Here is a 26806-nt window from a genome sequence, read left to right as displayed (position 1 = left end):
GGAAACGGACCTGAAACTTCAGAAGAGGAATTTAGTTCAAATTCCGCGGTTTTGATCACTGGGCTTCCTGAGAGCGGTTGGACTGAGAGTGATGTCATCAAACTGTGCCAGCCGTTTGGAGCTCCCTCTGACATCATCCTGGCTACGAAGTCAGGAAAGGTGGGTGTGAAGGCGTCGCACACACATTGCAGGGAAGGGTTTTGAAAACTACATTTTCCTATTGGCACTCATCAGCAATGAGTGCTGGACAGACCATTCTGATATTGTGTTCTCACAAGGCTGCATAAGAGATTTTGTATAACTGATGTTATTATATTCCATAATCATTGTTGAATATAGATAAGCTCAATAGATTTGTTAAGCACACCCCACGGTGGTATCAAATCATATGAATCGTGACTGTTCAGGACAGGTGTGGGGAAGATTACAGGTGATAAAGAAATTTGTATTCACAATTTTCAAGTGTGGGTCATTACCGAAAGAATAAGATCGCGGATACTCCCTTAGAGATAGGGTGAGAAGTTCAGTCGTCTGGAGAGACTCGGAGTAAAACCGCTGCTCCTTGACTTGGAAAGGAGCCAGCTTAGGTGGTTCGGGCATCTAGTACGGATGCCTCCCGAGCGTCTCCCTAGGGAGAACCTTGCTACAAGTGCCACTGGGAAGAGACCCTGTTGCAAACCAAGGACCAGATCGTCTTTTACTTGACGATCAATTGCCATACAAATAATTGTGAATACGGATTTAATTGTGTTTTTTGGTATCGAACACTGGAACATATCATTCTAAATTCCTTTTTTGTGTGCCTTTTTAGGCTTTGTAAACAAAAATTGCACAGTGCAATAAATGCATTTATTTTAGACATCACAAATAAAGGACCTGTACCAATAATGAAAATAAAATGTATTTTGATTATTAGTACCAGTTCTTGTCCGGTACAATGTAATCTTCTGACCATGTACTATGGCCAAAACATCCCATGCATTTAAGCATTTTATACTTTTATTTTATTGATTCGACTCATGTTGTGGGCTGTTGACCAGGGCTATGATTTCTGCACTTAAAAAGTGAAAATACATTACTTCTGGTGTTTGTCCATCAGGCGCTGCTGTTGATGCCAGACGTAGAGATGGCTGAGGAGATGGTGAAGAACCACAGCGTCGCCCCGATGAAAATCAATGACTCTGAACTGAAGATGACCAACTTAGAACAGGCCATCAGTCTCAACACACCAGTACGCTTCTACCCCTAATCTGCAATCCTGTCTCTATCTACACTCTAGTTTATTCGCATTTGTTGATTCCATGGTGTAAACATTTTGTCATATGTAATATATATTTTGTATTTTATTCATATATATTTTTTGCCTATTTCTGTCTTTTTGGGACATAACTTATTATGACTTAGTCCTGATTTCCTTCCCATTCAATGTTGTGTTGTCCTCCTATAAATGCCAATCCTGAAAATAATCTAGCTGTCCTGCAGGTGGTGCTGTACAATCTTCTGAATCCAGGTTTGGTAAGTATTGTAGTCTTTCCCTCTGAACTTTCCCAGCTTAATGGCAGACTTACTGTCAAGTCATCTTTATTTATATAACTCATTTAAAAACAACAGAAGTTGACCCAAAAGTCCATAAAATGCATAAATTACAACAGATTGTTTTTAATTTATACACCATCGTGCAATGGTGTTGCTTGCCTTAAAGAGCAGATCTACAAGCCACCAAATCAATGCATTGTATTGTGACTGTGACAGCTTGTACTGTAGATCCTTTTTTTTTGGGAAGCGACTTTTTTCCTATATCTGAGATCAATAACAATAATCACTTGGTAGATAAGCACACCGTAACAATAATAGCAAACACAGCACAATTTAATAAATTTACTTATGACACCCAGTGACTTGTAATCACACTATAAGGCAACTATGAGAATTATAATTCACTACGTTCCTTGCCAAACAATTAATCTATTAAATTGATTAGTTTGATTAACTGTGGCACCCCTACTACAAGCTCACAACACACAATCTGCTATTTTAAGCGAATGCTCACCTACGCCTATTATGACATGGCCAGAATAGGGACGCTAGGGTTCATGTGGTTAGTTGATGATGTAATGTTTTGCAGGAGGTAAAACATTACTGGAATCACCTGTTGGTGATCAGAAATGTTCCTGACACGCCCACCGCATCCTCAGAGGTCCAGAAATTGATTGAGCGAATCGGAACGGTCCACAACAACCTGGTTCTCAATCACAACATGGTGAGAATCACATTACAGTTGCATGTGTTAGAGCAGGGATGCCCAAGCCATTTGCCATGCCTCACAAAAATCATATGTATTTTTTATTTGATTAGCCTATGTGCCCCTCCCCTAGTCCCCTATAAGTAGGCTTGGGTACCAAAACCCCTATAGGTCAGGTACCTACTGGACCGAATCACAACACATATTTCGGTCACCACTTCAATACGTAAGCTCTCAATTTGCCCCCTGGTGCTCCAAACTCTATGCAATTTGTATTCTGTTGTGACGCTCACCGGAAGTACCTGATCTGATTTATTTTTATTTTTATAATCATATAAATCGATTAGACTGACTGTCTTAAGTGGTTACTTAACACATTGGGTGCCAAAACCGTATATATACGGTTTTGCGCATACTAACGTTGAGTGCCAAAACCGTATATATACGGTTTTTGAAAAAAAAAAAAAAAAAATTACTTTTTTTTTTTTTTTTTTTTTTTTAATTTTTTTTTTTTTTTTCCTTCACAGCAACAGGAAATATCACTCCTACAAGATTTAGACTCCAATCCACCTCCTGGTTAACTTATGACTTCAAAAACCTGTATCTCGGCTCCTGTGCACTTTTTTTTTTTACAATGTTAATTTAACTTTTTTGAACTGGCTGCAACTATGGAATGGATTTCCGAATGTTTAAAATTTTTTCCCCCCGATTATACGAGACCTGTATGTGTGTAATGAGGGGATCACCGTGAGGACGGTGATCACTGAATTTTTTTTGTGACTACTTGAAAAAGGTTCAAAATGTTTAAAAAGTCCTGGCACTCAAAGTATAATATTTTAATAAACCTCTGGCACCCAATGTGTTAAGACCTATTTTACACTTTGTTGTTACACAGTGTCAAGCAATTTATAAAAAGAATAACTCACAACACATGATTTTGAGCTTCTAGATCTTATAATTTCACTGTTTCCTTTTTATTAAACTCTTTAGTACGAGTAGTAACTGTTGCACCCTTGGTATTCATTGACCAAAACAGTCCCTCCCTCATTCCAGATCATCTGTGAGATGTTGAAAGTTGGCGCGGCCGTGAGAATCAGGAATCACTACTACAAGTTTCCGTGTATCGTCCAGAGCAATCCCCTGTACTTCACTGCCAAAGGTCCGCCGGCCAAGAAAATGAAGAAAGTGTCCACCCAGAAGGAAGTGTCCACCCAGAGTACCCCATCCTGCACTGCAGCGTGTCTGGTGTACCTGACGGGCATCCCCACAACGGCCACAGATCAAGAAGTGAAAACGTGGGTCAGGGACTTCGGGAAGTACAACAACGTGGTTCTGTTGTCTGGCAGCGAGGCAGACCAAGGACAGAAGGTACTCTCCTTAAGTCTGGGCGATATGACTTCAAATTCATAACGCCATTAATTCAAACTTTTTGCCTCAATTACGATTTAATAGACGCTTAACATTATTCTCTTAATTTTTTTAATGAAAATAGCAGAATAAACGGACTGTGATTGTCTTCCCTCCTAGGCATCGGTGTGTATGGAGAGAGAAGAGGATGCTCTGGCTCTGGCCCAGTGTAGCAGCCTCTCCATCGGAGACCAGCCCATTACTGCCACTTTAGCCAAGGTTCCCATTTATTGTATTCATTTAGTTATATATTAATATTTAGTGATAGTTCCATCAGGGACAAACATTTATTTTGCATGCGTGTTGAAGATTGAAAAACATGAAACAATAAGAGATCCACATGAACCCTAGCATCCCTATCCTGGGCAGGTCATACTAGCCGGATATTCAGTGAAAATAGCAGATCTACAACCTCACAGCGTGAGGTGTTTTGAGCTTGTAGATCGGCTATTTTCAGCGAAGAGAGTGTTATAGAGGGGAACAATTACAGACCCCTAGGGATCAACAACATACAGTATATAGAGTTAAAGTGGTTGTAAAGTGGTTGTAAAGTGGCTGTGAGGCTGTCGCCTCACAGCTAGAAGGTCCTGGGTTCGATTCCCACAGGGGACGCTGTGAGCGCTGGGGGCGTGTTCTCTCCTCCGTGTCATCAGCGCCCTAGGTGGGGTTGGCGAAAGGGCCTTTCTGTGTGGAGTTTGCATGTTCTCCCCGTGTCTCCTAGGGTAGGTACCCTCACAAAAACATGCAGTAATCCTGGTCACTATACTGCCTCCCCCTGGCCAGCCGGGGCGCCTGATGGAGGGGAAGGGAACTGGTTGGAATAACGTGTTCCTTCCACGCGCTACGTCCAACCAGGGAAACTCCCCCCTGTCAGGTGACAAGAAGGTCAGTTGGCTCTCATGCATTGAAGGAGGCCTTCCCTCTGCCTCCCTAGGTTGGCAGAGGGAAGGTAGTGCCCAGGATTACAGAGACAATTGGCACTGGGTGTTAAAAGTCGTGGGATAAAAAATTAGATTAGAAAAAAAAAAGTGGTTCAGATACAGTGTGATCCATTGAAGTCTGAATACTCTACTTACAGTATGTGATTTATTGTCTTGGTATAAATGCATGTTATTTATTGCCTTGTTTCCTTTCTTTTAGAAACCAGAAGCAGTCGATTCAACAGCAGTCAGTAAAGGGTAAGTTAGATGTGTTCTCCCTTCTTTTCCAAGCCTGCTGTGCATACCCTCTCACTCCCCCACATCTCATAACACATCCGAGGTTTTACCACGGTTCTACGTTTACTAGTACTCACTCACTATGGGATATCAGCGCCCCCAGGCGATACATAGCAACATACACACGCTCCCGGTGCCAATATTTGATTGGCTCAGGGTATGTCACAAGTCCGGAAAACCCTGGGGTATAAAAGACCCCGCGTGACTCAGGCTCCTCCTCTTTTCTACTCTCTGCTCGCGTATGCGCACGCATCTACATACAACATTAAGAGTTTAACTGAGAAAAAATCCAGTTTAGCCCACAGAGGAGTTCGGGACTAACTCCCACGGGTTTTTTTCTTTATATCTTGAAGCACGCTCCCGCGGCTTATTAACACATCCACCGCCAAGGGCTAATCTCATAATGTACTCACCAGTGCCAAGGTTTTATTGTTGTTTTTTGTTTTTTTCAGGTCGCCATAGGCCCCGTTAAAATCCTTTAGATTGCGCGATCCACTGTTTGTAAACAACGGGCACATGTCCTGGTGTCTACTCGTCAAGACCGCGTGTCAAACGGAGCCGCCATGTTTGAGTTCTGACCGTTTATGTTAACATGGGAAATGCGAGGATGAAAAACTACATAGGTTTTACAGGGCTTTTTGTGTACGACTTAGAATGGAGGCCGACGGGAAACAAAAAACGGGATCGCACTTCCGGTCGACTTCGGGTGGTGTTACACTGAAAATGGTCCCCCTAGAAAATTGAAAAAAAAAAAATTGAAAAAAAAACACCCGGACCGTAGGACTACGGTTTCGGCGCTTAACAGTTGGATTTAACGGACCGTAGGACTACTTTCTTGGCGGTGGATGTGTTAAGGGTAAAACTGGCGTGACCCTGTTACACTGGCGCTTAGGCGCCCCCTTGTGGGCAAAACTAGCAAGGGTTTTATTACCTGCGTCTTGTTTATTGCATGCACAGAAATCATCCCAGCAGCGTTTGGAATGTCGCCAAAAGGACCGTCCAAACGCTGTGGGCTTATGGGTGGGGAGCGACGATACAGGGGGGCTCCCTCTTGGGGGGTCCCCCTGCATCGCGGCTCTATGACAGGTGAAATAATGAGCGGTTTTATAATATTCAATACTTTTTTTTTTTGAACCACAGGCTGCACACATACAGACTGTTCTCTGTAGAGACCTGGCTCTGTAAAGCTACTGTCTGTTTGTGTCTCTTGGCACCCGAGGAGCCGTCCACGACTCTGTCCGTCGGGGCCAGTGAGTCGCCGTGCCTCTTCCCCAAAGTGACCAGGGGGGCTATTCCCCCTCCACTCCGCCCGTGGGGATGTGGGGGGGGGGCAGCCGAACAACCGGTAAAACCGGGGGGCGAGGGTCATTTACCTTGCCCGTGACGGGACCTTCCCGTTCCGCGTTGTGCGGTTCTGGGGGATGGGGGATAGGCGGTTGCGTTGTCTCTGTCCAGTGAGAGCCTTGAAGCTCTATTGTCAGAGGACAGTGGCCAATCGATCATCGACGCAGCTCTTTGTCTCTTTTGGCCATGGGGTTCAGAGGAAGGCGGTTACTAAGGCGACGCTTTCTAGATGGATCCGAGATGCCATTAAACTGGCTTATGTGAGTAGTGGTGCCCCAGTTCCGGTAGGTCTGAGGGCTCACTCTACTAGAGGCATGGCTACATCCTGGGCTCTCTACAGGGGAGCTTCGATCCAGGAGATCTGTGCGGCTGCAAATTGTTCGTCTCCATCGACCTTTCTACAGCCTGGACGCGGCGGCGTCATCCTTGGCGCACACGGTCCTAGGCGTGGCTGCTGCCTCCGGGCCAGTGGAGGGAGGGGAGTAGGCTAGGGGCCTTTTCTCCCTATCTCTTGACTTCCTCTTTGGGTTTCCATGGGGATGGGGCCCTGTTTCCTCATTTTGAGTTATGAGGCAGGCTCGTGTCTGCCTGTTAGTGAATAAGGCGGACTCTAGAGTCTGTCAGGCCCTAAACTTTATTATCTATCCCGCACCCCAGCCCGGTGGGTTGGGGGCGCCCTTGGGGCCTAGGGGGCTGAGTGGCGTGTGGGCCTGTTAGGGTTGTATGGCTCATTGCCTCAAGGGGAGTTTATGAATCCCATAGTGAGTAGTAAACGTAGAACCGTGGTAAAACTAGAGGTTACAAATGTAACCCCGGTATTAGTATGTTCGGAGTTTACTACTCACCTGACACCCCTTTCTGTGCGCATTTGGCGAGCAGAGAGGAGAATGTTAAGAGGAGGAGCCTGAGTCACGCGGGGTCTTTTATACCCCAGGGTCTTCCGGACTCGTGACCCTGAGCCAATCAAATATTGGCACCGGGAGCGTGTGTATGTTGCTCTGTGCATCGCCTTGGGGCGCTGATATCCCATAGTGAGTAGTAAACTCCGAACCTACTAAAACCGGGGTTACATTCGTAACCTCTAGTTACACTACTTTGTGTTTGTGTCTTCACAGGACATCTATCCAGGAGCTGTCTGCCATAGGTGGTGATGATTCAGGTAAGATGATGCCAAAGGCCATGGAGAGAATAAACCATATACATCAGTATTGATTCAATATACAGTAGGTCAACCTGAGAGCCTCTTTACCCAGAAGCGTAATGGAAATGAACAGAGTCAGACCTCGACACTGTAACCATTTCACTCGCATTTGCGACTAAAAGTAGATGTGTGCAAATTGTTAAATGTATTTAGGAACACTGAATTCCTAAATGAATTGAAAAATATTACTCACTCACTCACTCACTCGGGTCGTCTCCTTCGCTCCATGTGTTGCTCATTTAAGATGGCCAGTTACATTGTCTCTGTGAAAGGTTTTGGTTGACTAAACAAGACATTAGCAGTACAGCTGTGTGTTTTCTCCTACAGGAAACGGACCTGAACTTGTCAAGAAAACTTCAGAAGAGGAATTTAGTTCAAATTCCGCGGTTTTGATCACTGGGCTTCCTGAGAGCGGTTGGACTGAGAGTGATGTCATCAAACTGTGCCAGCCGTTTGGAGCTCCTTCTGACATCATCCTGGCTACGCAGTCAGGAAAGGTGGGTGTGAAGGCGTCGCACACACATTGCAGGGAAGGGTTTTGAAAACTACATTTTCCTATTGGCACTCATCAGCAATGAGTGCTGGACAGACCATTCTGATATTGTGTTCTCACAAGGCTGCATAAGAGATTTTGTATAACTGATGTTATTATATTCCATAATCATTGTTGAATATAGATAAGCTCAATAGATTTGTTAAGCACACCCCACGGTGGTATCAAATCATATGAATCGTGACTGTTCAGGACAGGTGTGGGGAAGATTACAGGTGATAAGGAAATTTGTATTCACAATTTTCAAGTGTGGGTCATTACCGAAAGAATAAGATCGCGGATACTCCCTTAGAGATAGGGTGAGAAGTTCAGTCGTCTGGAGAGACTCGGAGTAAAACCGCTGCTCCTTGACTTGGAAAGGAGCCAGCTTAGGTGGTTCGGGCATCTAGTACGGATGCCTCCCGAGCGTCTCCCTAGGGAGAACCTTGCTACAAGTGCCACTGGGAAGAGACCCTGTTGCAAACCAAGGACCAGATCGTCTTTTACTTGACGATCAATTGCCATACAAATAATTGTGAATACGGATTTAATTGTGTTTTTTGGTATCGAACACTGGAACATATCATTCTAAATTCCTTTTTTGTGTGCCTTTTTAGGCTTTGTAAACAAAAATTGCACAGTGCAATAAATGCATTTATTTTAGACATCACAAATAAAGGACCTGTACCAATAATGAAAATAAAATGTATTTTGATTATTAGTACCAGTTCTTGTCCGGTACAATGTAATCTTCTGACCATGTACTATGGCCAAAACATCCCATGCATTTAAGCATTTTATACTTTTATTTTATTGATTCGACTCATGTTGTGGGCTGTTGACCAGGGCTATGATTTCTGCACTTAAAAAGTGAAAATACATTACTTCTTGTGTTTGTCCATCAGGCGCTGCTGTTGATGCCAGATGCGGAGATGGCTGAGGAGATGGTGAAGAACCACAGCGTCGCCCCGATGAAAATCAATGACTCTGAACTGAAGATGACCAACTTAGAACAGGCCATCAGTCTCAACACACCAGTACGCTTCTACCCCAATCTGCAATCCTGTCTATATCTACACTCTAGTTTATTCGCATTTGTTGATTCCATGGTGTAAACATTTTGTCATATGTAATATATATTTTGTATTTTATTCATATATATTTTTTGCCTATTTCTGTCTTTTTGGGACATAACTTATTATAACTTAGTCCTGATTTCCTTCCCATTCAATGTTGTGTTGTCCTCCTATAAATGCCAATCCTGAAAATAATCTAACTGTCCTGCAGGTGGCGCTGTACAATCTTCTGAATCCAGGTTTGGTAAGTATTGTAGTCTTTCCCTCTGAACTTTCCCAGCTTAATGGCAAACTTACTGTCAAGTCATCTTTATTTATATAACTCATTTAAAAACAACAGAAGTTGACCCAAAAGTCCATAAAATGCATAAATTACAACAGATTGTTTTTAATTTATACACCATCGTGTAATGGTGTTGCTTGCCTTAAAGAGCAGATCTACAAGCCACCAAATCAATGCATTGTATTGTGACTGTGACAGCTTGTACTGTAGATTTTTTTTTTTTGGGCAGCGACTTTTTTCCTATATCTGAGATCAATAACAATAATCACTTGGTAGATAAGCACACCGTAACAATAATAGCAAGAACAGCACAATTTAATTAATTTACTTATGACACCCAGTGACTTGTAATCACACTATAAGGCAACTATGAGAATTATAATTCACTACGTTCCTTGCCAAACAATTAATCTATTAAATTGATTAGTTTGATTAACTGTGGCACCCCTACTACAAGCTCACAACACACAATCTGCTATTTTAAGCGAATGCTCACCTACGCCTATCATGACATGGCCAGAACAGGGACGCTAGGGTTCATGTGGTTAATTGATGATGTAATGTTTTGCAGGAGGTAAAACATTACTGGAATCACCTGTTGGTGATCAGAAATATTCCTGACACGCCCACAGCATCCTCAGAGGTCCAGAAATTGATTGAGCGAATCGGAACGGTCCACAACATCCTGGTTCTCAATCACAACATGGTGAGAATCACATTACAGTTGCATGTGTTAGAGCAGGGATGCCCAAGCCATTTGCCATGCCTCACAAAAATCATATTTATTTTTTATTTGATTAGCCTATGTGCCCCTCCCCTATAAGTTGGCTTGGGTACCAAAACCCCTATAGGTCAGGTACCTACTGGACCGAATCACAACGCATATTTCGGTCACCACTTCAATACGTAAGCTGTCAATTTGCCCCCTGTTTGTATTCTGTTGTGACGCTCACCGGAAGTACCTGATCTGATTTATTTTTATTTTTATAATCATATAAATCCCTTCGATTAGACTGACTGTCTTAAGTGGTTACTTAAGACCTATTTTACACTTTGTTGTTACACAGTGTCAAGCAATTTATAAAAAAGAATAGCTCAACTCACAACACATGATTTTGAGCTTCTAGATCTTCTAATTTCACTGTTTCCTTTTTATTAAACTCTTTAGTACTAGTAGTAACTGTTGCACCCTTGGTATTCATTGACCAAAACAGTCCCTCCCTCATTCCAGATCATCTGTGAGATGTTGACAGCTGGCGCGGTCGCGAGAATCAGGAATCACTACCACAAGTTTCCGTGTATCGTCCAGAGCAATCCCCTGTACTTCACCTCATGGCGAGACCCCATAGACCAAAACCTGGTGTGGGGACCTCACTGGCTGCCTCCTTGTCTGACTGCCTCCCTGGATTCACTCAAGGTAACCCCAGTTTGGTATGCATTAAGCCACGGACCCCCATAATTCTGAGAGTTTACACACGTACAAGTACACTCTCAGAGTTATAGACCTGCACTGGTCCATTTGGTTCCTAACTATCAATCATTTAGCCTGGGGAGCCCCTGGAACCTCCTCAAGGACCCCTAGACCCCACTTTAAGAGCCAATGGCCTAAAATCAGCAGCAATCTGTTGATTGCCAATGGCCACCACTGGTTGCTGCTGTGCACCTACATTTCTATATTTAACAGTTGTTTTAATGTTATTTACAAAGTATCACTGACTGCTGAATACAGATGATTTTATTATTTAGATGACAGACTAGATACTTGCCAACGATAAGATACATGATGGTATCCTGTAAAAGTGTTTCAAACTTATTTAAACTGTGAAACAGAAATCAACTGCAGGTGTTTAACTCCTTTTAGTTAACACTTCTTACAGTACTGTCATACGGGTCAGCTGCTCTCGTGGATTTGGTTTCATTTGACCTGTTTTCCAGCTTGACGTGTCCTTGATTTCTGTTCCTAGGAGTCACCTGACGATGACAAAGACAACCACACAGTGCCCACTGCTGACAGCTCCATTCGTCAAGAGATTGGAAAGTATGACTATCTTGTGGAACTTTGTTATGAGGGCACGGTCATAGGCTTCTACTGTAAAATCTGTGACGTCAGTGTTGATTCTATAGGTATAGACCCTATGCATATAGACGCCCACCTGAATGGAAAAAGGCACGAGATGCTGTCAAGCCAGAATGAAGAATATGTTGAAGAGGTTAATAAGAACGTTAACCTTAGGCGCTTCTACTGTCATCTCTGTAAGTGCTACATCAATGACCTTAAGAGTAAAATCCTACACCTGAGGGGAAGAAAACACGTTGCTTCACTGATGGAGAACCAGCGGGACTATAAGCGTGCCAGGAAAGTGAAGAGGGGCAAGCTGAGAGATGAGACTGGTGAGAAGACCAGCAGCAAGGATGAAGCTGCTGGGAAAGCAGCTTCAAAAGAACGAAAGAGTAAATACCAGCAGGATATTAAGGTTGGAGAGGAGCTTTCCGACGCTGCTCCCACACAAGTGGAAGCAGACGTGAAGACTGACAAAATAAAAGTGTCCCTCTCCAAACAACGCAAAGAGCGCAAAACCACCAACACGTCACGAGAGAAATTGGACAAGATTAACTCTGGACCGAGGGAGACAAAGTCATCTCGCTCTGCTGCTGGTGATGGAGAGGCTTCGTCCAGCAAGCCTGCTCATCTTGATCTTCCCAAGGTATTTGATATACCGGTAGATGTTCTGTTTTGCTGACTAATGCTGAATGTTGTAGTTTTTTTGTCAGTAGAGATTGGGTAGTTAATTTTCCTTGTAAGCATGAGATACACTACGGAGGTTGAAAGAGAACACACTTTCCTGTGAGTTGCAATTGACTGTGTTTCTTCTGCACATTGTGCAGAAAAAACACACATACCATCCAACAACAATCCTACAGGTCAATTAAATATGTTGTATATGGGCGCTCGGTTGGCGCAGTGGTAAAGTGCCCTGCCCACCATCGTGGAGGCTGGGGGTTTGAATCCACCGCGGTGCATCCGGCTTTGTCGAGAGTCTATACGAACACAATAATGTGTTCCGTGTTCGGGAGAGGGTGATATTTGTCACTGCTTGTACTCCTACGGGCTGGGGCGGCACCTGTGAGCAGGGAGCTGCTGGGTGGGAGGAGTAGGACGAATCCTCCCGGTGGGGGCTCCTCACTGGCAGGTGAGTCGGTAGGATACAACAGCAGTGACAACACACGTGTGTTGGAGAGGAATCAATTGGCATAACGGCTAAATTGGGGAGAAAAAGGGGGTAAAAAAACAACCCCCAAAAAAAGTGTTGTATTCTATCCAGTTATGTTCTCATCTATTTCATCACCATCCTCAGGTGAAGTCAGTGGAGGATCAGTTCCAAGACTTCCCAGACCTCCAGGACTTTGTGACGGTAGACGAGGTGGGAGACGTAAACGACTTCCCCAGTTCCCCTCCGCCCGGCGCCGTTGCCATGGATACTACAGTGATGGTAGATAAGGTAAGAGAGATGTGAGCGGCCTCCCCGGGTTCTGCCAGCTGCCATTTCCATGGATACCGCAGTGATGTCACACCGTCTTCCCCAGGTCACCTAGTTCAGCCTTGAGCCCAACTTATACTTCGTCATAGGCAGTGGTGGACAGTAACTAAGTACATTTACTTGTGTACTGTTCTTAAGTACATTTTGGGAGCATTTGTTTTTTATTTTTGTTTTTTGCAAGCTGATGAGTTTAACGCAGCTACATTTCAAATAGAAATTCTAAAAACTCCTTCTAAATCCTGCTCTCGGAAGTTCTCGGAAAAACTTTAACAAAAAAAATGAATGATGTTGCTATATATCGTCTCTGTCGGGTGGAAACCTCATATGTCCATAACTGTTACTTTTCGGTATTCAAATTTAAAAAAAGTAGCTTTGCGCTGCGTTTTGAGCTTTTGGATCTGCTATTTTTGAATTCAAAACGCTGTAGTATGATCAAGTAGGGCATTAATTTACGAAAAAACACAAAGTTAGAATATGAGTGATTGAGATGAGAGGTTTCTGCCCGAAAACAGCGATATATAGCAACGACTACTGTAAAATGGACGTTCCCAGCTTGAAAGGTATAACAACGTATAGGTGTAACTAAATGGGATAAATTAGGCTGCAATGCACTGTATAATGTATGTTGTGTTGAGTGAATGGGGCGTACTTGCTAATGATTCTATCCAGTAAAAGTTTTTTAAACAGATTTTCACTTTGACCCAGAAATCAATTGCTGGTGTTAACTCATTTTAGTTAAAACTTCCTGTCATACTGCTCTCGTGGATTTGGTTTCATTTGAACCGTTGCCCAGCTTGACATGTCTTTGTTTTCTGTTCCTAGGAGTCACCTGCGGATGACAAAGACAGCCACACAGTGGCCACTGCTGACAAGGAGGACTCCACTCCTCAAGAGAATGAAACATCTGTCCCAGGAGAGAAGAAAAAAGCTGTTAAGATGGACAACAGAAATGCAGAGGGTGATGCAAAGATCAGCGGCAAAGATGGATATTTTAAGGAGATTTATCTTGACGGCAGGGACCGCCTTCACTGTAAACTCTGCAATGGTATTTTTTTGAAGGAGGCTAAAGAGCAGCACCTGAAGGGAAGAAGACACACCATTAGTTTACTACTGTTGGTACAGAAGAGTGAGACGGATGAATATCTTAAGGAATTCTGTACTCGTAAAGGAAAGTTTCGCTTTCGCTGTATACTCTGTAAATACGACATAGGGCTTGATGATCGAGAGGAGCACCTGAAGACAAAGACACACAGAAGAATGTTAGAACTCAAGCGTGACTTAGATGCCAAGAAGCTGAAGGAGGGCGAGCTGAGAGACTATACTGATGAGAAGACCATCAGCAAGGATGAAGCTGCTGGAAAAGGACCGAGTAAAGGCAGACTATACCGGCAGGATATTAAGGTAGGAGAGGAGCCCCCAAAAAAAGCACTCTACAAGCTCACAATGCATCACGGATGCAACACGTATCTTCGGTGTAGGGCTGCAACTATCTATTATGTTCTTAGCGATTCTATCGATAACTTTTTTTCGATTAATTGAATAATTGAGAAGCATGTTTTTTATATATATATATATATATATTATATATATATATATAGCGTCTTTGTACTCAGAAAAGCGTATGTGTATATATATATATATATATATATATATATATATGTATACATAGTATATCTAATCATCGATTATCCACTTGAGCGTTATTGTATACTTTGTTGCGCAAGGGTGTCATGCAAATAACTTTGGGACACGTTTCACCTGTTATGACAAAATAAGGATGGATATTTTTTTATTAAATGATCGATTATGAATTTTATCATAAAATAAAAAATTGGTTACTTCAATTAGTTGGGCCTACTTACGACACCGTCGTACTACCGAGTATAAATTAGGCATTACTAGCCACCATCTAGCCTTTACTAATCATTTCAGATGGTATTGGCCAGCCCTGGATACCTGCATAGCTATTAGGTGGCATGAATATTACAGTTCTAGGGATTTTGAGAACATTCCTGGCAACTTTGATCTTAAATTGTTGACAACTTAAAGCATGGGTTCCCAAACTTTTCAGCCCGCGACCCCAAAATAATGCGGCCATTGACTCGCGACCCCACCTAACCGTGGAGGTAATTTATGCACATAAACTTGCACGTTCTGTGCGCAATTGTAATGTATTTTAGTATTACTTTTGACTGTAGGCCTACTACTTGTACTGTTAATAATCTTGTTAATATATAATTCAATCAATCACATTTACAGTACCTAATGAATAAAATGTACTATTTGTAATCATTTTTAGATTGAAATGTACCTGTTAAAAAAAAAGTTTTTTTGTTTTGTTTTTTAAGACCCAAAATAATTTCGTGACCCCACCGTCAGTGTCCCGCGACCCCAACTTTGGGAACCCCTGACTTAAAGGACCACTTCACCCATTCTTCACCCATTCTCATCCTATCTTCATTTAATAGGTCCTCACTAATGCTTATTATTGTCTCCGCCGAAGGTGGAGAATATGTTTTCGCTTTGTGTGAGCAAACATTGTTAGCCAAGCTAACATTGGGCAAGCTCCACGTGACACGTGTCAATTTGTTGACACCAATGCCTCTGATTGGCTAGAGGGACGCGTGACGAAATAAAATTCTATAAATAGGTGTGTCACTTCAAAAAGCCATTACTTTTTGAAGTGAGGTAAAACAGGATCAATCAGACTTGATTGGAACAGTACCTTCAGTAAGTCCAAGTCACCCGTCTGTGCGTGTGTGTTTCCCTCTGAGAACACCTAACATTGGTCAAGCAAAGGCGCAGAAGGCCAAAGCTAAGAAAGCATACTCATCTACAATTGTAACGTAGAAGAGGACTAGAGTTGAAATGATCCCACAACAAAGCCGAACTCTTAATACGTGTCAATATGTTGACATCAATGTCTCTGATTGGCTAGAGGGACGTATGACGAAATACAATCCTATAATAAAAAGGTGTGTCACTTCAAAAAGCCGTTTACGTTTTTGAAGCGAGGTAAGACAGGATCAATCAGTCTTGATTGGAACAGTATCTTCTAGTCCAAATCACCCGTCCGTGCGTGTGTGTGTCCTCAATCTTCAAAAATTTTTGGATCTCTTTTTTTCATCCTATCTTTTTTTAAACATCTCAACTATCTCATTAGTTATTGCTATGATAATATAATTGCTATAGTCTGCTGGCGGAGACTTGTGCTCCTAGTTATTATTATTATTTGTATTACCATGTTTGTCTAGTAGGGCTGTGTCTCAGAGGAGGGTGTGGGCAGTTCAGAAACATGTGCATGCTATAATAATAGAAGCTATGGTTCTTAATGCATTAATAATAATAAAAACATGTTACCGGTAAATCCTTTTTTTAAATGACCAAACTTGCCTACCGATGATGTCACTGGTAGGTAGGTTTCTGAACTTTCCACAGCCCTCCTCTTGAGATGGACAAAAATGGTACCATTATTATAATGAGCAAGAGCATTAGTGAGGACGAATTATATGAAGATATGTTGAAAATGGGTTAAAGGTAGGGTAAGTGATTTGCAATTAGTCAGAAAATTTGCAAAATGGGTCTATATTGTGATAGTACTCATTGCTATAGTGTGTTTGTTCAGTAAAAGGAGTCTCCCATGTCTCTCCAGCTCTTTATTAAACAGAAAATGCATTTTCAGTGCTCTCTCCTGATTGGCTTAAATGTTGTCACCTACCTGAAAATGTACTTTATTCTCTTTACTTAAGAGCTGGAGAGACCCCTGTGACGGAACAAACGCTCTGTAGCAATGATTACTATCAGAATATAATACTTTGACCTTTTTAACAAAAAAAAAACCAAAATATCACTTACCCTACCTTTAAGTAACTTTATTTCAACTTTTATAATTTAAGGCGATGGCGGTAAAAACATTAGAGGGATTCAGTGTAGGAGGGACAGATGGTAGGAAAGCTAAGATGGAGACAATAGGGGAGAGACAGGAAAGCTGTCTTGTGAGCCTGTAGTTTGGCTATTTTCACAAGTATCTGTGGAACCGAGTCAAACTAAATGTAATGCCTACAATTCCATGTGCTTGTCAGGGTGGGGGGGGAGGTCCCCAGTTCAAATTTGAGTCTTTTGGGGTCGCGGCCTGAAAAGTTTGGGAACCCTTGATTTAGATGACAACTCACAGTTGGTTAACAAGCCTTTTTATCCTGTTTAGATACTTGCTAACAATAAGATACATGTGTGACAGGAAGTCACATTTAAAATGTGACTTCCTGTCGCACAGGTTTTTCCCATGGATTTGGTCTCATTTTAACTGGTGCTCAGCTTGACGTGTCCTTTTTTCTGTTCCTAGGAGTCACCTGATGATGACAAAGACAGCCACATAGTGCTCACTCCTCAACAGAATGGAACGTATGACCATCTTGTGGACATTTGTTACGATGGCACTGCCATAGACTTCTTCTGTACACTCTGTGAAATCCCATTGAGAAGTAGAGACGCTATATTTGTAGACTCCCACCTGAATGGAAAAATGCACCGTGGTGAGAAGAGAGACAATCCGTACCGTGGCGAGAAGAGAGACAAGATTGAGATCTTAAGCGAGGATAAATGTATTGTAGCGATTAATGGGCAATCTTCTACATCTTCCATCTTCTACTGTTCTCTCTGTAAGTGCAACTTTAATGTCCGAAGTAAATCTGACGGACACCTGAAGGGAAAACAACACATTGCTTCACTGTGGGAGAGGATGAAGGACGGCAAGCTGAAAGGAGAGGATTCTTCATGCAAGCCTGCTCATCTTGAACTTCCCAAGGTATTTGATATAGTTTCAAAGGGACATCTTAACGCACACAGTAGAGGACTATAATATGAATAAAGACAATTTACCTGGGCACTTCAAAATATACTACCCAAATGAGGCACTGAAGCACTCAATAAGTCTGCGCATTTTATTTAGAAAATGCAGTCTTACGGCCTAAAATCACTTCAGATATCGGTTTCTGTATTAAAAAACATGCCCTGTACCAAAACGGTACATGTACTACTATTAACTTCAGTCTATTCATAATAATAATTCAGTCCCCTTTTTTTTTGTTGTCTTGATATTTGTCACAGTACATTTGCACATACGTGTCGGAGGGGGACCAGTTCCAAGACTTCCCGTTTGACATGACAGACTTTGTGACGGTGGACGAGGTGGGAGACGTCAACGACATCACCGGTCCTCCTCCCCCTCCCCCTCCTCCCGATGCCGTTGCCACGGATACCACAGCGACGGTAGAGGAGGCGGGAGACGAGTCCGACCTCCCCGCTTGTCCTCCTCCGCCCGCTGTCGTACCCATGGATACCTCAGAAGCGGTGGTGGTGATGGTGAAGAGCACAGAAGAAGAGGAACGCAAGTCGGAGGCCGAGGCCACGCCCGTCCCAGAAGACACGCCTTGGGTAATTCCATCAGAGCGGCGCTTCCACTTAACTTAAATTTTTTGACAATTTGTAGCATCGTTTTGTGAACATTTCTGAATTCTGCTTTTTTATTATTATTATTTTTATTATATTATTATTGTGGTGTTGGAAAATCTTTTGAAATAATAATTAAACAAAAAAATAATTAAGAAAAAATAAGGGATATTTACTTGGAACTTGGAATGTAGGAGTTGAGGCATTACGTTTAGTTTGACTCGGTTCCACAGCTAACTATTGTGAAAATAGCAGATCTACAAGCTCACAATGCCTTGTAACGACTTTCAAGACCTTTTAAAAAGGTCTTAAAAGTCCTTAAATTGTCACTTAACTGTCATCTGCCCCCCCCCCCAAAAAAAAAAAAGCATGTGGGGACCAGATCAAGGTGACAACAGCCCACATTTGCATTGGTCCAGGGTTACGATTGACATCAGTGGAAAAGTTACTTAATGTGGTGGTGTGTGCATTCTCAGTTATCTGAATGTCCACCCAGCTGGTCTTTGGCTGCTGTGAGCATAATGGCCATCTGAGGTCTTAACGAGTACAGCATAATAATCAGATCTGAAAATGTACTTTTGTCACCTTGTAACAGTCACCTCAAATCAACTTTTTGCCACGCCTCAAATATTTACTATTTCTTGAACAAATATGACAAAAAAAGTGATTCAAGTACCCATTCACACACAGAGGTCTCACTAGGGAGAAAACACTTTGAACTTGATCATTTAAAGGAAGTTCACAAGCCAACTGCTGCTTGGCGACTTGGCAGAGTACTGTGAGTTTGACTTTTTGTTTGTTGTAGAGCAGTGGTTTTCAACCTTTTTTTCATATCAAGGTCCATTATTTATTCGGCATTTGAGCCACCCACGGACCACCGTTTGATGAGCTTTAGCCTCCCAGACCCAAAACTTAATTCGTCTATGTTTTCTAAATGTGTAGACTTCTTGTAACTCTTTAACTCTTGGGGGCGTAAAATACATTTTACGCTCTCAAGAGTTAAAGATCTATAAGGGTCCATTTGGTTACCAACTCTCAGCTATTTAGCTGGGAACCACCTGGAACCCCCTCAAGGACCACTGGTGGTCCCCGTACCACTGGTTGAGAGCCACTGTTGTAGAGTGCAGCATGGAAAAAGTAGCAAATGATTTTCGTAGCAGCAAGCTTGACACCACTGTGTCTTAACGGTGAACATGGTGGACGCTTCATTTCAATCGGACGAGGACATTATCTTGTCCTTTTTTTACCGTGTTTAACACATTGACTGCCAGAATTATTTCAGATTTTTTGCAGTTTATTGCCGGGGGTTTTTACATTGAAAAAAAAATAAGTACTCAGGAGCCGAGATACAGAATTTTTAAGTTTTAAGTTAACAAGGAAGTGGATAGGAGTCTAGATCTTCGAAAAATCATATCTCCTTGGTCTTTGGGTCAAAATAAATAAATAATAATAATAATAATAATAATTTTTAAAAAAATGTATTTTTTTTTAAAAGAACAAGTATACTTGATCTTGGCAATCAATGTGTTAACGTGTTGACCGTGTACTTGTTGTGAACCTCTTAGGGCTTGCCCGGGCCTCTCACCCTGGCAACAGCCGCTCCAGAGAGGTCTGAAACCACTGCGACCGCCTCTGAAAGTCCTGCATGTGTGGAACCCACGTTGGACCCGGTCGTCACAGCCGAGCAGCACCCACACTCTCCTGTCCCCCCCCAGGCCATGTGCTCCTCTGACCAGCTGGATGCACCTGTGCCTCTGCCTGTAGCAGGTAGCACCGCCCCCTCTGTTCCTGCACATCAACGAACTGGTTTAATTTGATGGTTTATGTTTACTGTAGTTTAATCCTTTAAGACTGGGAACGCATCTGTGTCATTTTCTTTGGCTTTTTTTTTTTTTTAATCGTGAAAATGTATGCAAATGTTTGAATATATATATATATATATATATTTTTTTTTAAAGCGAACATTTTTAACTAACTAAATCTTTGATCTGGTGGTTCTAAAACCTTTTCATGTCAACGACCTCCCAAAACGATATGTATTTGGCCGCGGACCCCCCCCCATCTCTAAATATTTTGTTCCAGGGACCCCCAGCAGCAAAGATTTGAATTACAAATGTTCGCTTTAAAAATATATATATTCAAAGATTTGCACACATTTTCGTGATTTTTCAAAAAATAGCAGATCTACCGCGCTATGAGCTTGTAGATCTGCTATTTTTGAATTGCCAAAGAAATCAAAAAATGACACGGATGCGTTCCCGGTCTTAATGGGTTGATACCTAAATACAAAATCTGCTGAAAAGACCTAAAGCATTTTGATGTCTTTAACTCCACCCTGGCAGACGATTCCCTCCCTGCATCTGCTCCAGCTACGACAGCCAGCTCGCCTAAGGGTGCCACCACCCCCGAGGCGTGCTCCTCCGGTGTGACGCCCGCGGCAGGAGGAGAGCAGGAGAACCAAGGTCCAGTCGGCCACAGCCAGGCTGAGGAGGAGGTGACGGAGAAAGTAGAGCAGATGGAGGATGACGAGGACAAAGAGAAGACAGCTGCCTCTGTCTCTGGTAGGATGAATGATCAACTCATCGTTATTTATATAGCACATTTAAAAACAACAAGAATTGACCCAAAGGGCTTATCAATTGAGGATGACCAACACATCCATAAAAGTTTAAATTATTAAATAAAAAAGTAAAATTCAAAAGTTAACAAAATCTACTCTGGCAAATGTCTTCTAAAACTGTTTTATGAAAAGAAAAAGATGTTTCTATATCAGTGGTTCTCAAACCTTTTCATGTCAAGGACCCCCAAAATTATATGTATTTGGCCGCGGACCCCCCATCTCAAAATATTTAGTTCAAGGGACCCCCGAGAAGCAAAGATTTGAGTTAAAAATGTTCGCTTTAAAAAATATATATATATCCAAAGATTTGCAAAAATGTTCACGATTTTTCAAAAAAATAGCAGATCTATAGCAGCACTAGTGCCGCGCTATGAGCTTGTATATCTGCTATTTTTTAATAGTCAAAGTATAATATGGACAAAGTGGTTACACAGATGTGTTCCCGGTTTGAATGGGTTAACAGGGTGAAAGGATGGAAATGACAACGCTTCGATGTTACTACGAGTCATCTGACGAAGACGTAGTAACATCGAAACTTTGTCATTTCCATCCTTGCACCCGGGTTAAGAAAAATAACCTATTATACCTTATTCAAATGTTGGGCCTGATATCTAAACTTATAAAACCCAAGGAATAAAGTCTTAGGCTCATTGTAGCCTGACAGCGGCGCCGCGTGGGTTCGAGTCCCGTTCCCGACGACCTTTGTCTCTCCCCGTCTTTCTCTCCCTCTTTCCTATCCATCTTCGCTGAAAAAAACTATCAATAAAGGCCGAAAAGACAAAAACAAATCTTAAATTTTTTTATTTTTTAAAGTTAGCGTTCTCCAGGATCAAATCCAATTCCATCTGGGCTATGAATGTCAAGATAATGTTTTAAATAGCTGATGCATATAGGGTACTGGCCTGGGGGTCCCCGGACCCCACTTTGAGAACCTCTGCATTAGACCACGGACAACCACAAGGACAACCGTAACTCTGTACACTCTCAGAGTTACAGCCACTTGGGTCAATGTGGTTCCTACCTATGCATCATTTATCTGGGGACCCCCCGGAATCCCCTCAAGGATCCCTGGAGGGGTCCCCTGGCCCCACTTTGAGAACCACCGAGCTATAATATAATAATGCTATCATGCCATTTATCAAACGTTGTTTTTTACAGTCCTCTTAAAACAGTAGAATGACTTCACCACAATTTGCTTTGCAATAATATTTAGTTTTATTTAACCCTGGCACTCCCAACATTCTCTTTGTTTTCAGCGAAGCGCCGGATTCCTGAAGAGAAGGAGGAAGAACCTATGCAGAAGAAACAGAAGACGCATGGAGCCACTGCTGACAACCCTCCTCCTCCTCCTCCCTTTGACCCTAACAGTGCTGTTGGTGAGACTACTGTCAATGCCGTCAGCTATAACACTGGTTCTCAAACTGTTTCATGTCATGGACCCCCTAAGTTAATGTGTGTTTGGCCGCGGACCCCCATCTGAAACGATTATGTGCCAAGGAACCCGTACAAAGTAAGGGTCCATATGGTTCCATTTGTACACTCTCAGAGTTACAGCCACTTGGGTCAATTTGGTTCCTAACTATCCATCATTTATCTGGGGACCCCCCGGAACCCCCTCAAGGTCCCCGGACCCCACTTTGAGAACCACCGAGCTATAACACTGGTCCGCAACGTCGTGATCCGAGGACCACCAGAGGCCCAAATGGACCGTTACGGGTCTACTCTGTAAACACTGTGGACTTTACAGTGTAGATTGTGGTCCCAAAGGGGGAAAAAAACTGAATTGTACACTTACAGACCCCTGGTGGGCCCCCGGATTACACGTTGAGAAGCTCATTTCACATCATTTATTAAAAAGGTAGATTTTCTCCAAAGTGTTCAATACTCTTCTGTACATTCGTATTGTCCCTGCAGGCATGGAGTTCCTGGTTCCCAAAAGGGGATTTTTCTGTAAACTGTGCAACCGCTTCTTCACCGGAGGCCGGGAGTCGGAGCTGAACCACTGCAAGAGCCAGAAGCACCATGAGAACTGGCAGGTACAGTTTGGACGCACGTGCCACAAGATGATGTTGCATGTCTGTCTCGTTGCGTTCTTCAAATATCGGTTACCCATAAAAAGAATAGAATTTTGGTTCTGCTTATCGGCTACTATATGTAGCAAACATATGTGGCTACATATCATTTACATTTTAGGACAAAATGATTTAGATTCAGCATCGGCTCTCTTTTTTTTTCTTAAACAGGGAATCGATAAGAATTGGAATTGCTAAAATCCTAATGATACCCGCCCCTAAAAAAATTATTGGCTACTCTTAATTTTGGAAAAAAAGAAAAACCTCAATGTTAACATAATTTTGACATAATAATAATAATAATGGCAACAGAACTGTCACTGTGTTTTCATAAATTAAGCACGTTTCAAATCTGCATCTTGATTTAGAATGCAATGGCTTCTTCGCAAACAAACTACGGTATGCTTTAGAATGGTCGACAGGAACAGCATGCATATCATGAGGCCTACTTCATGGTCTAAACATGTAAGACGAGCGGTTTGGTCCTTCAAGATGTACAACTTCTAAGAAATGCAGTCGCTGCCCTCTGCTGGACATTGTGGGAACTTTTATGAACATAGAAATTGGAACTAGTGAAGTCGTTTGGTCTATTTGGTTGCCCTGTTTGATTCTCGTTTGTGTTTGTTCTTTTACAGAAATATCTCAAGAGCAAGAAGACGACCTCTAGATGAATATTAAATGATGTGAACCTGAATGGCCGAGTCAAGTCATGAGTTGTTGTCACCTGTCAACGGTCTACTCAGTTGTTGGTAAACCTTTTGCTACGTTGTCTCTCTTTCTTTTTCTTTGGCGGTAGTTTGATTGTAATGGGTGAAAAAGTATCTAAAGCAGGGGTCTTCAACAGGGGGTCCTCAGAGTTACTACAGGGGGTCCGCCAAATCTATCTGTGTGATAGGATTTTTTTGTACATTAACCACTTGAACCCTAGCATCCCTATTCTGAGGAGAACTTTAGCCGAAAATACAAAGCTCAGAGCTTGTAGATCTGCTATTTTCCGCAAAAAGGTTTGGTGTAGAGGGGGGAAAAGAGCAGACCAAGTACAGAGCCAAAGGTCAAGTCTACTAAGTATTGAGGGTTTAAGTGGTTAAACCCCATTACGTAACTATACCTTTCGAGAGGGGAGGGAACCCCTTTTAGGGTTCTTGTTGCTATGTACAGTATATAGCAACATATATTTTTGAAAACTTAGGTCAGGATTTAGAAGGCGTCTAAATGGGTTAACATGAATCCAGCATACTCTGATGATAGTTCTGTCCAACAATTCTATGAAGCTAGCCTATCTATGAAAAAGTTTAATCTGCTAAACAATTTTTTTACAATATGTAGTGTGGGGTCCCTGCTTCATCTCTCTCAGCTAAGGGGTCCTTGGCCTGAAAAACGTTGAAGACCCCTGTTCCACAAAATTAAGTGAAAAAATAAATAACGTTTGTTCTGTAAGTTGCCATTGCTTTTGTCTTTAATGTCCTCTACTGGAGAATTTCTGTTTGCCGCAAGCCATTATAAACGGGGTTGAATTCCTAACAGACGTGTAACAATAGTATACAAAAGCATATTCCACCTTGGTGGATTTTTTATTCGAGCGTATTCCACAACCTCTGGTTATGATTTAAAACTTTGGTATGGTCTCTTGGATAAAAGGGTGTCAATGAATTATACTACCTCTAGACAGCCTACATGGGGGAGGGCGGAAACACTCAAAGAAAGTATAGAGTTGCCCCGAAGAATATATCACAAGCTTTCCTACTAGTGTCCCTCTATTGATATCCAATAGCTTAGGTCAGTGGTTCTCAAAGTGGTGGAGCCATTTTGTATATTGTGCAAAAAGACCATGCAGGAAATTATATCAAGAGAGGACCACTGCAAGTCATGCAAGGGATTTGAACACCAATCTGTGACTGAATAAATAATTAAATAAATAATTACTATTGTGGAAATCCCACCACATGACATACAAGTACAAGACTAACATTGTTTGCATTTAGGTTTTACAATTCTTTAAAAAAATGTTTTAATAATAATAAAAAAACTTCGTACTACAGTGCTTGAGGCTCAGCAATCTTCTCTAGGGGCACAAATAGTACATTCAGTAATAAAGGTGAGGAAGAACTATAATCACGGTACTTTGAGACAGATTAAAGGATAAAGGGGCAACAATCCATGGATAGAACCATAATATTCATTGCATCCATATGGCAGTCTGGTTAAACATCAGTAAAGTCATCGTAACATGAAGAAAAGTACAGTCCAGACATAAAAATACAATTTTCTCTGTTTCAGAGGGTTTACAGAAACGCTGATAGGTCATAGTCCTCATTTAGCCGATCGGGCTGCAGTGTGCGGAGGGTGTAGATAGGCCAATAGGCCTCCCTTCTGTGGAGATCATGAATATCTCCACCTCTGCGTGGCAGCTGTACCCTTTCTATTCCTACGTATCTAAGTGATGCGACGGTGTGTCCCATTTTGTTGAAGTGTAGGGCTTATGGGGTTTTTCGTTCTGATGTTGGATCTATGTTCATTTATTTGTGTTTAGAGGGCTCTATTTGTTTGGCCAACATAGGAAAGACCACAAGGGCATGTCAGCATATGACATTTGTGGTTGAACAGGCAATAGTTCCTCTGCACAAGAACTGCATTTGAAATTGCCTGTGGGAATGCTGTCTAGGAATGTTCGAGGTCCAGGGGGGTTATGATCTGATCTAACCAGCAATGATCTTATGTTGGGTGCCCTTTTGTACACAATTGTGGTGGTCCTTGATACTGACTTAAAAGCGTTATCAGAATGAATGGAATGCCAGTGTTTACCTAAAATGTTGTCAATTTCCTTTCCCAATGGTGAGTAGGTCAAAAAAACACTTGGTCTGTTCTGAAGCTTAGACACTCTGTCTGGGAAATATGATTAACCTTGTCCCCACTATTTGTCCCACTAGAGCAGATTGCTAAGCCTCAAGCACTGTAGTACTTTTTTTTTTTATTATAAAAAAATAAAACAATGTCTAGCTATGTCAAGTGGTGGGATTCATTCAGATTGGCGTTCAAAGTAATCTACTCCTGTCCTATAGTCACTTTGGTCACATGTCTCACATTACCATATAAGGGACGTGGGTCACTAATGTCACCTGATGAAGGCCAACTGTGGCCGAATCGTTGTGTACCCTGGAATGTCAGCGTTTTAAATAAACAAAACAAGAGCAAAACTGTTGTGCAGACTTCTATTTTATATTTAGTTTAGTGCAGCAATGGCTAAAGGGACAAAACTACTAAATTGAACTTTTTGCCATTTCAAAGTTCTGTATCTTTATCCAGATGACAATATACTGTAGGGGATGATCCGTATCATTTGCACTTGTGAGTGCTAAACGTGTAATGGCTTTATTGTTCATATCAGAAGGTGTAGGAAGTCCGATGATCTTGGGAGGCAATACGGGTAATACTGAAAAGTTTGTTTTTGTTAGACATGGACAATATAGTGAAGAAACATGGGGAACAATACAACAGGTTGAATAATGATCTTGTACAGTAATAACAGGTGAGGGGCAACAGACGATATTATTTTTTACCAAGGCTATAGTGTAGTGAAGTGCATTTTAGCCTTCAAAACACGCTCAGAGTCGAGAGTCACACAACCTTGGTGGCGTATGAACATGTCAGAACAATGGGAGAATGTCTAAACACAGTGAGCCACCATGTTCGCTGTTCTAGTGTAGTGTTTGTAGTTATTTCAGTTTTGTTGTGGATGTTAGCCTTCAAAACATGCGTAGGAGTCAGGAGTAGAACAATCTTGGTGGGGTTTCAACCAACAATCTTGGGATCATGTAGAGAACGTCT

General features: G+C 42.1%; 1 protein-coding gene across 4 annotated transcripts in view; it reads left to right on the top strand.

The window, feature by feature from the left end:
* The window catches only part of LOC308103294 (uncharacterized protein), a 41580-nt gene extending 15050 nt beyond the window's left edge, over positions 1–26530 (top strand). For 2 of the 4 annotated variants that reach the window (XM_080453216.1, XM_080453219.1), the window contains 23 exons: positions 2–159; positions 1100–1231; positions 1483–1515; positions 2126–2260; positions 3296–3610; positions 3770–3868; positions 4790–4827; positions 7296–7369; positions 7739–7908; positions 8849–8980; positions 9231–9263; positions 9874–10008; positions 10534–10719; positions 11267–12007; positions 12659–12802; positions 13664–14242; positions 17184–17645; positions 17948–18274; positions 19855–20056; positions 20632–20850; positions 22166–22285; positions 22824–22945; positions 23617–26530. In XM_080453216.1, coding sequence (XP_080309342.1) covers positions 2–159; positions 1100–1231; positions 1483–1515; positions 2126–2260; positions 3296–3610; positions 3770–3868; positions 4790–4827; positions 7296–7369; positions 7739–7908; positions 8849–8980; positions 9231–9263; positions 9874–10008; positions 10534–10719; positions 11267–12007; positions 12659–12802; positions 13664–14242; positions 17184–17645; positions 17948–18274; positions 19855–20056; positions 20632–20850; positions 22166–22285; positions 22824–22945; positions 23617–23652 — 4592 coding nt within the window. In that variant the 3' untranslated portion in view covers positions 23653–26530. The remainder of the gene's footprint in view (position 1; positions 160–1099; positions 1232–1482; positions 1516–2125; positions 2261–3295; positions 3611–3769; positions 3869–4789; positions 4828–7295; positions 7370–7738; positions 7909–8848; positions 8981–9230; positions 9264–9873; positions 10009–10533; positions 10720–11266; positions 12008–12658; positions 12803–13663; positions 14243–17183; positions 17646–17947; positions 18275–19854; positions 20057–20631; positions 20851–22165; positions 22286–22823; positions 22946–23616) is intronic. The other 2 variants (XM_080453218.1, XM_080453217.1) reach the window with 2 other exon arrangements.
* The last annotated feature ends 276 nt before the right edge of the window (positions 26531–26806 follow it).

The sequence above is a fragment of the Gymnoscopelus braueri genome (genome assembly GCF_963280865.1).
Source record: "Gymnoscopelus braueri genome assembly, chromosome: 2".
In the NCBI taxonomy this organism is placed as follows: Eukaryota; Metazoa; Chordata; class Actinopteri; order Myctophiformes; family Myctophidae; genus Gymnoscopelus; species Gymnoscopelus braueri.
This window is presented reverse-complemented; position numbering and strand designations above follow the sequence as displayed.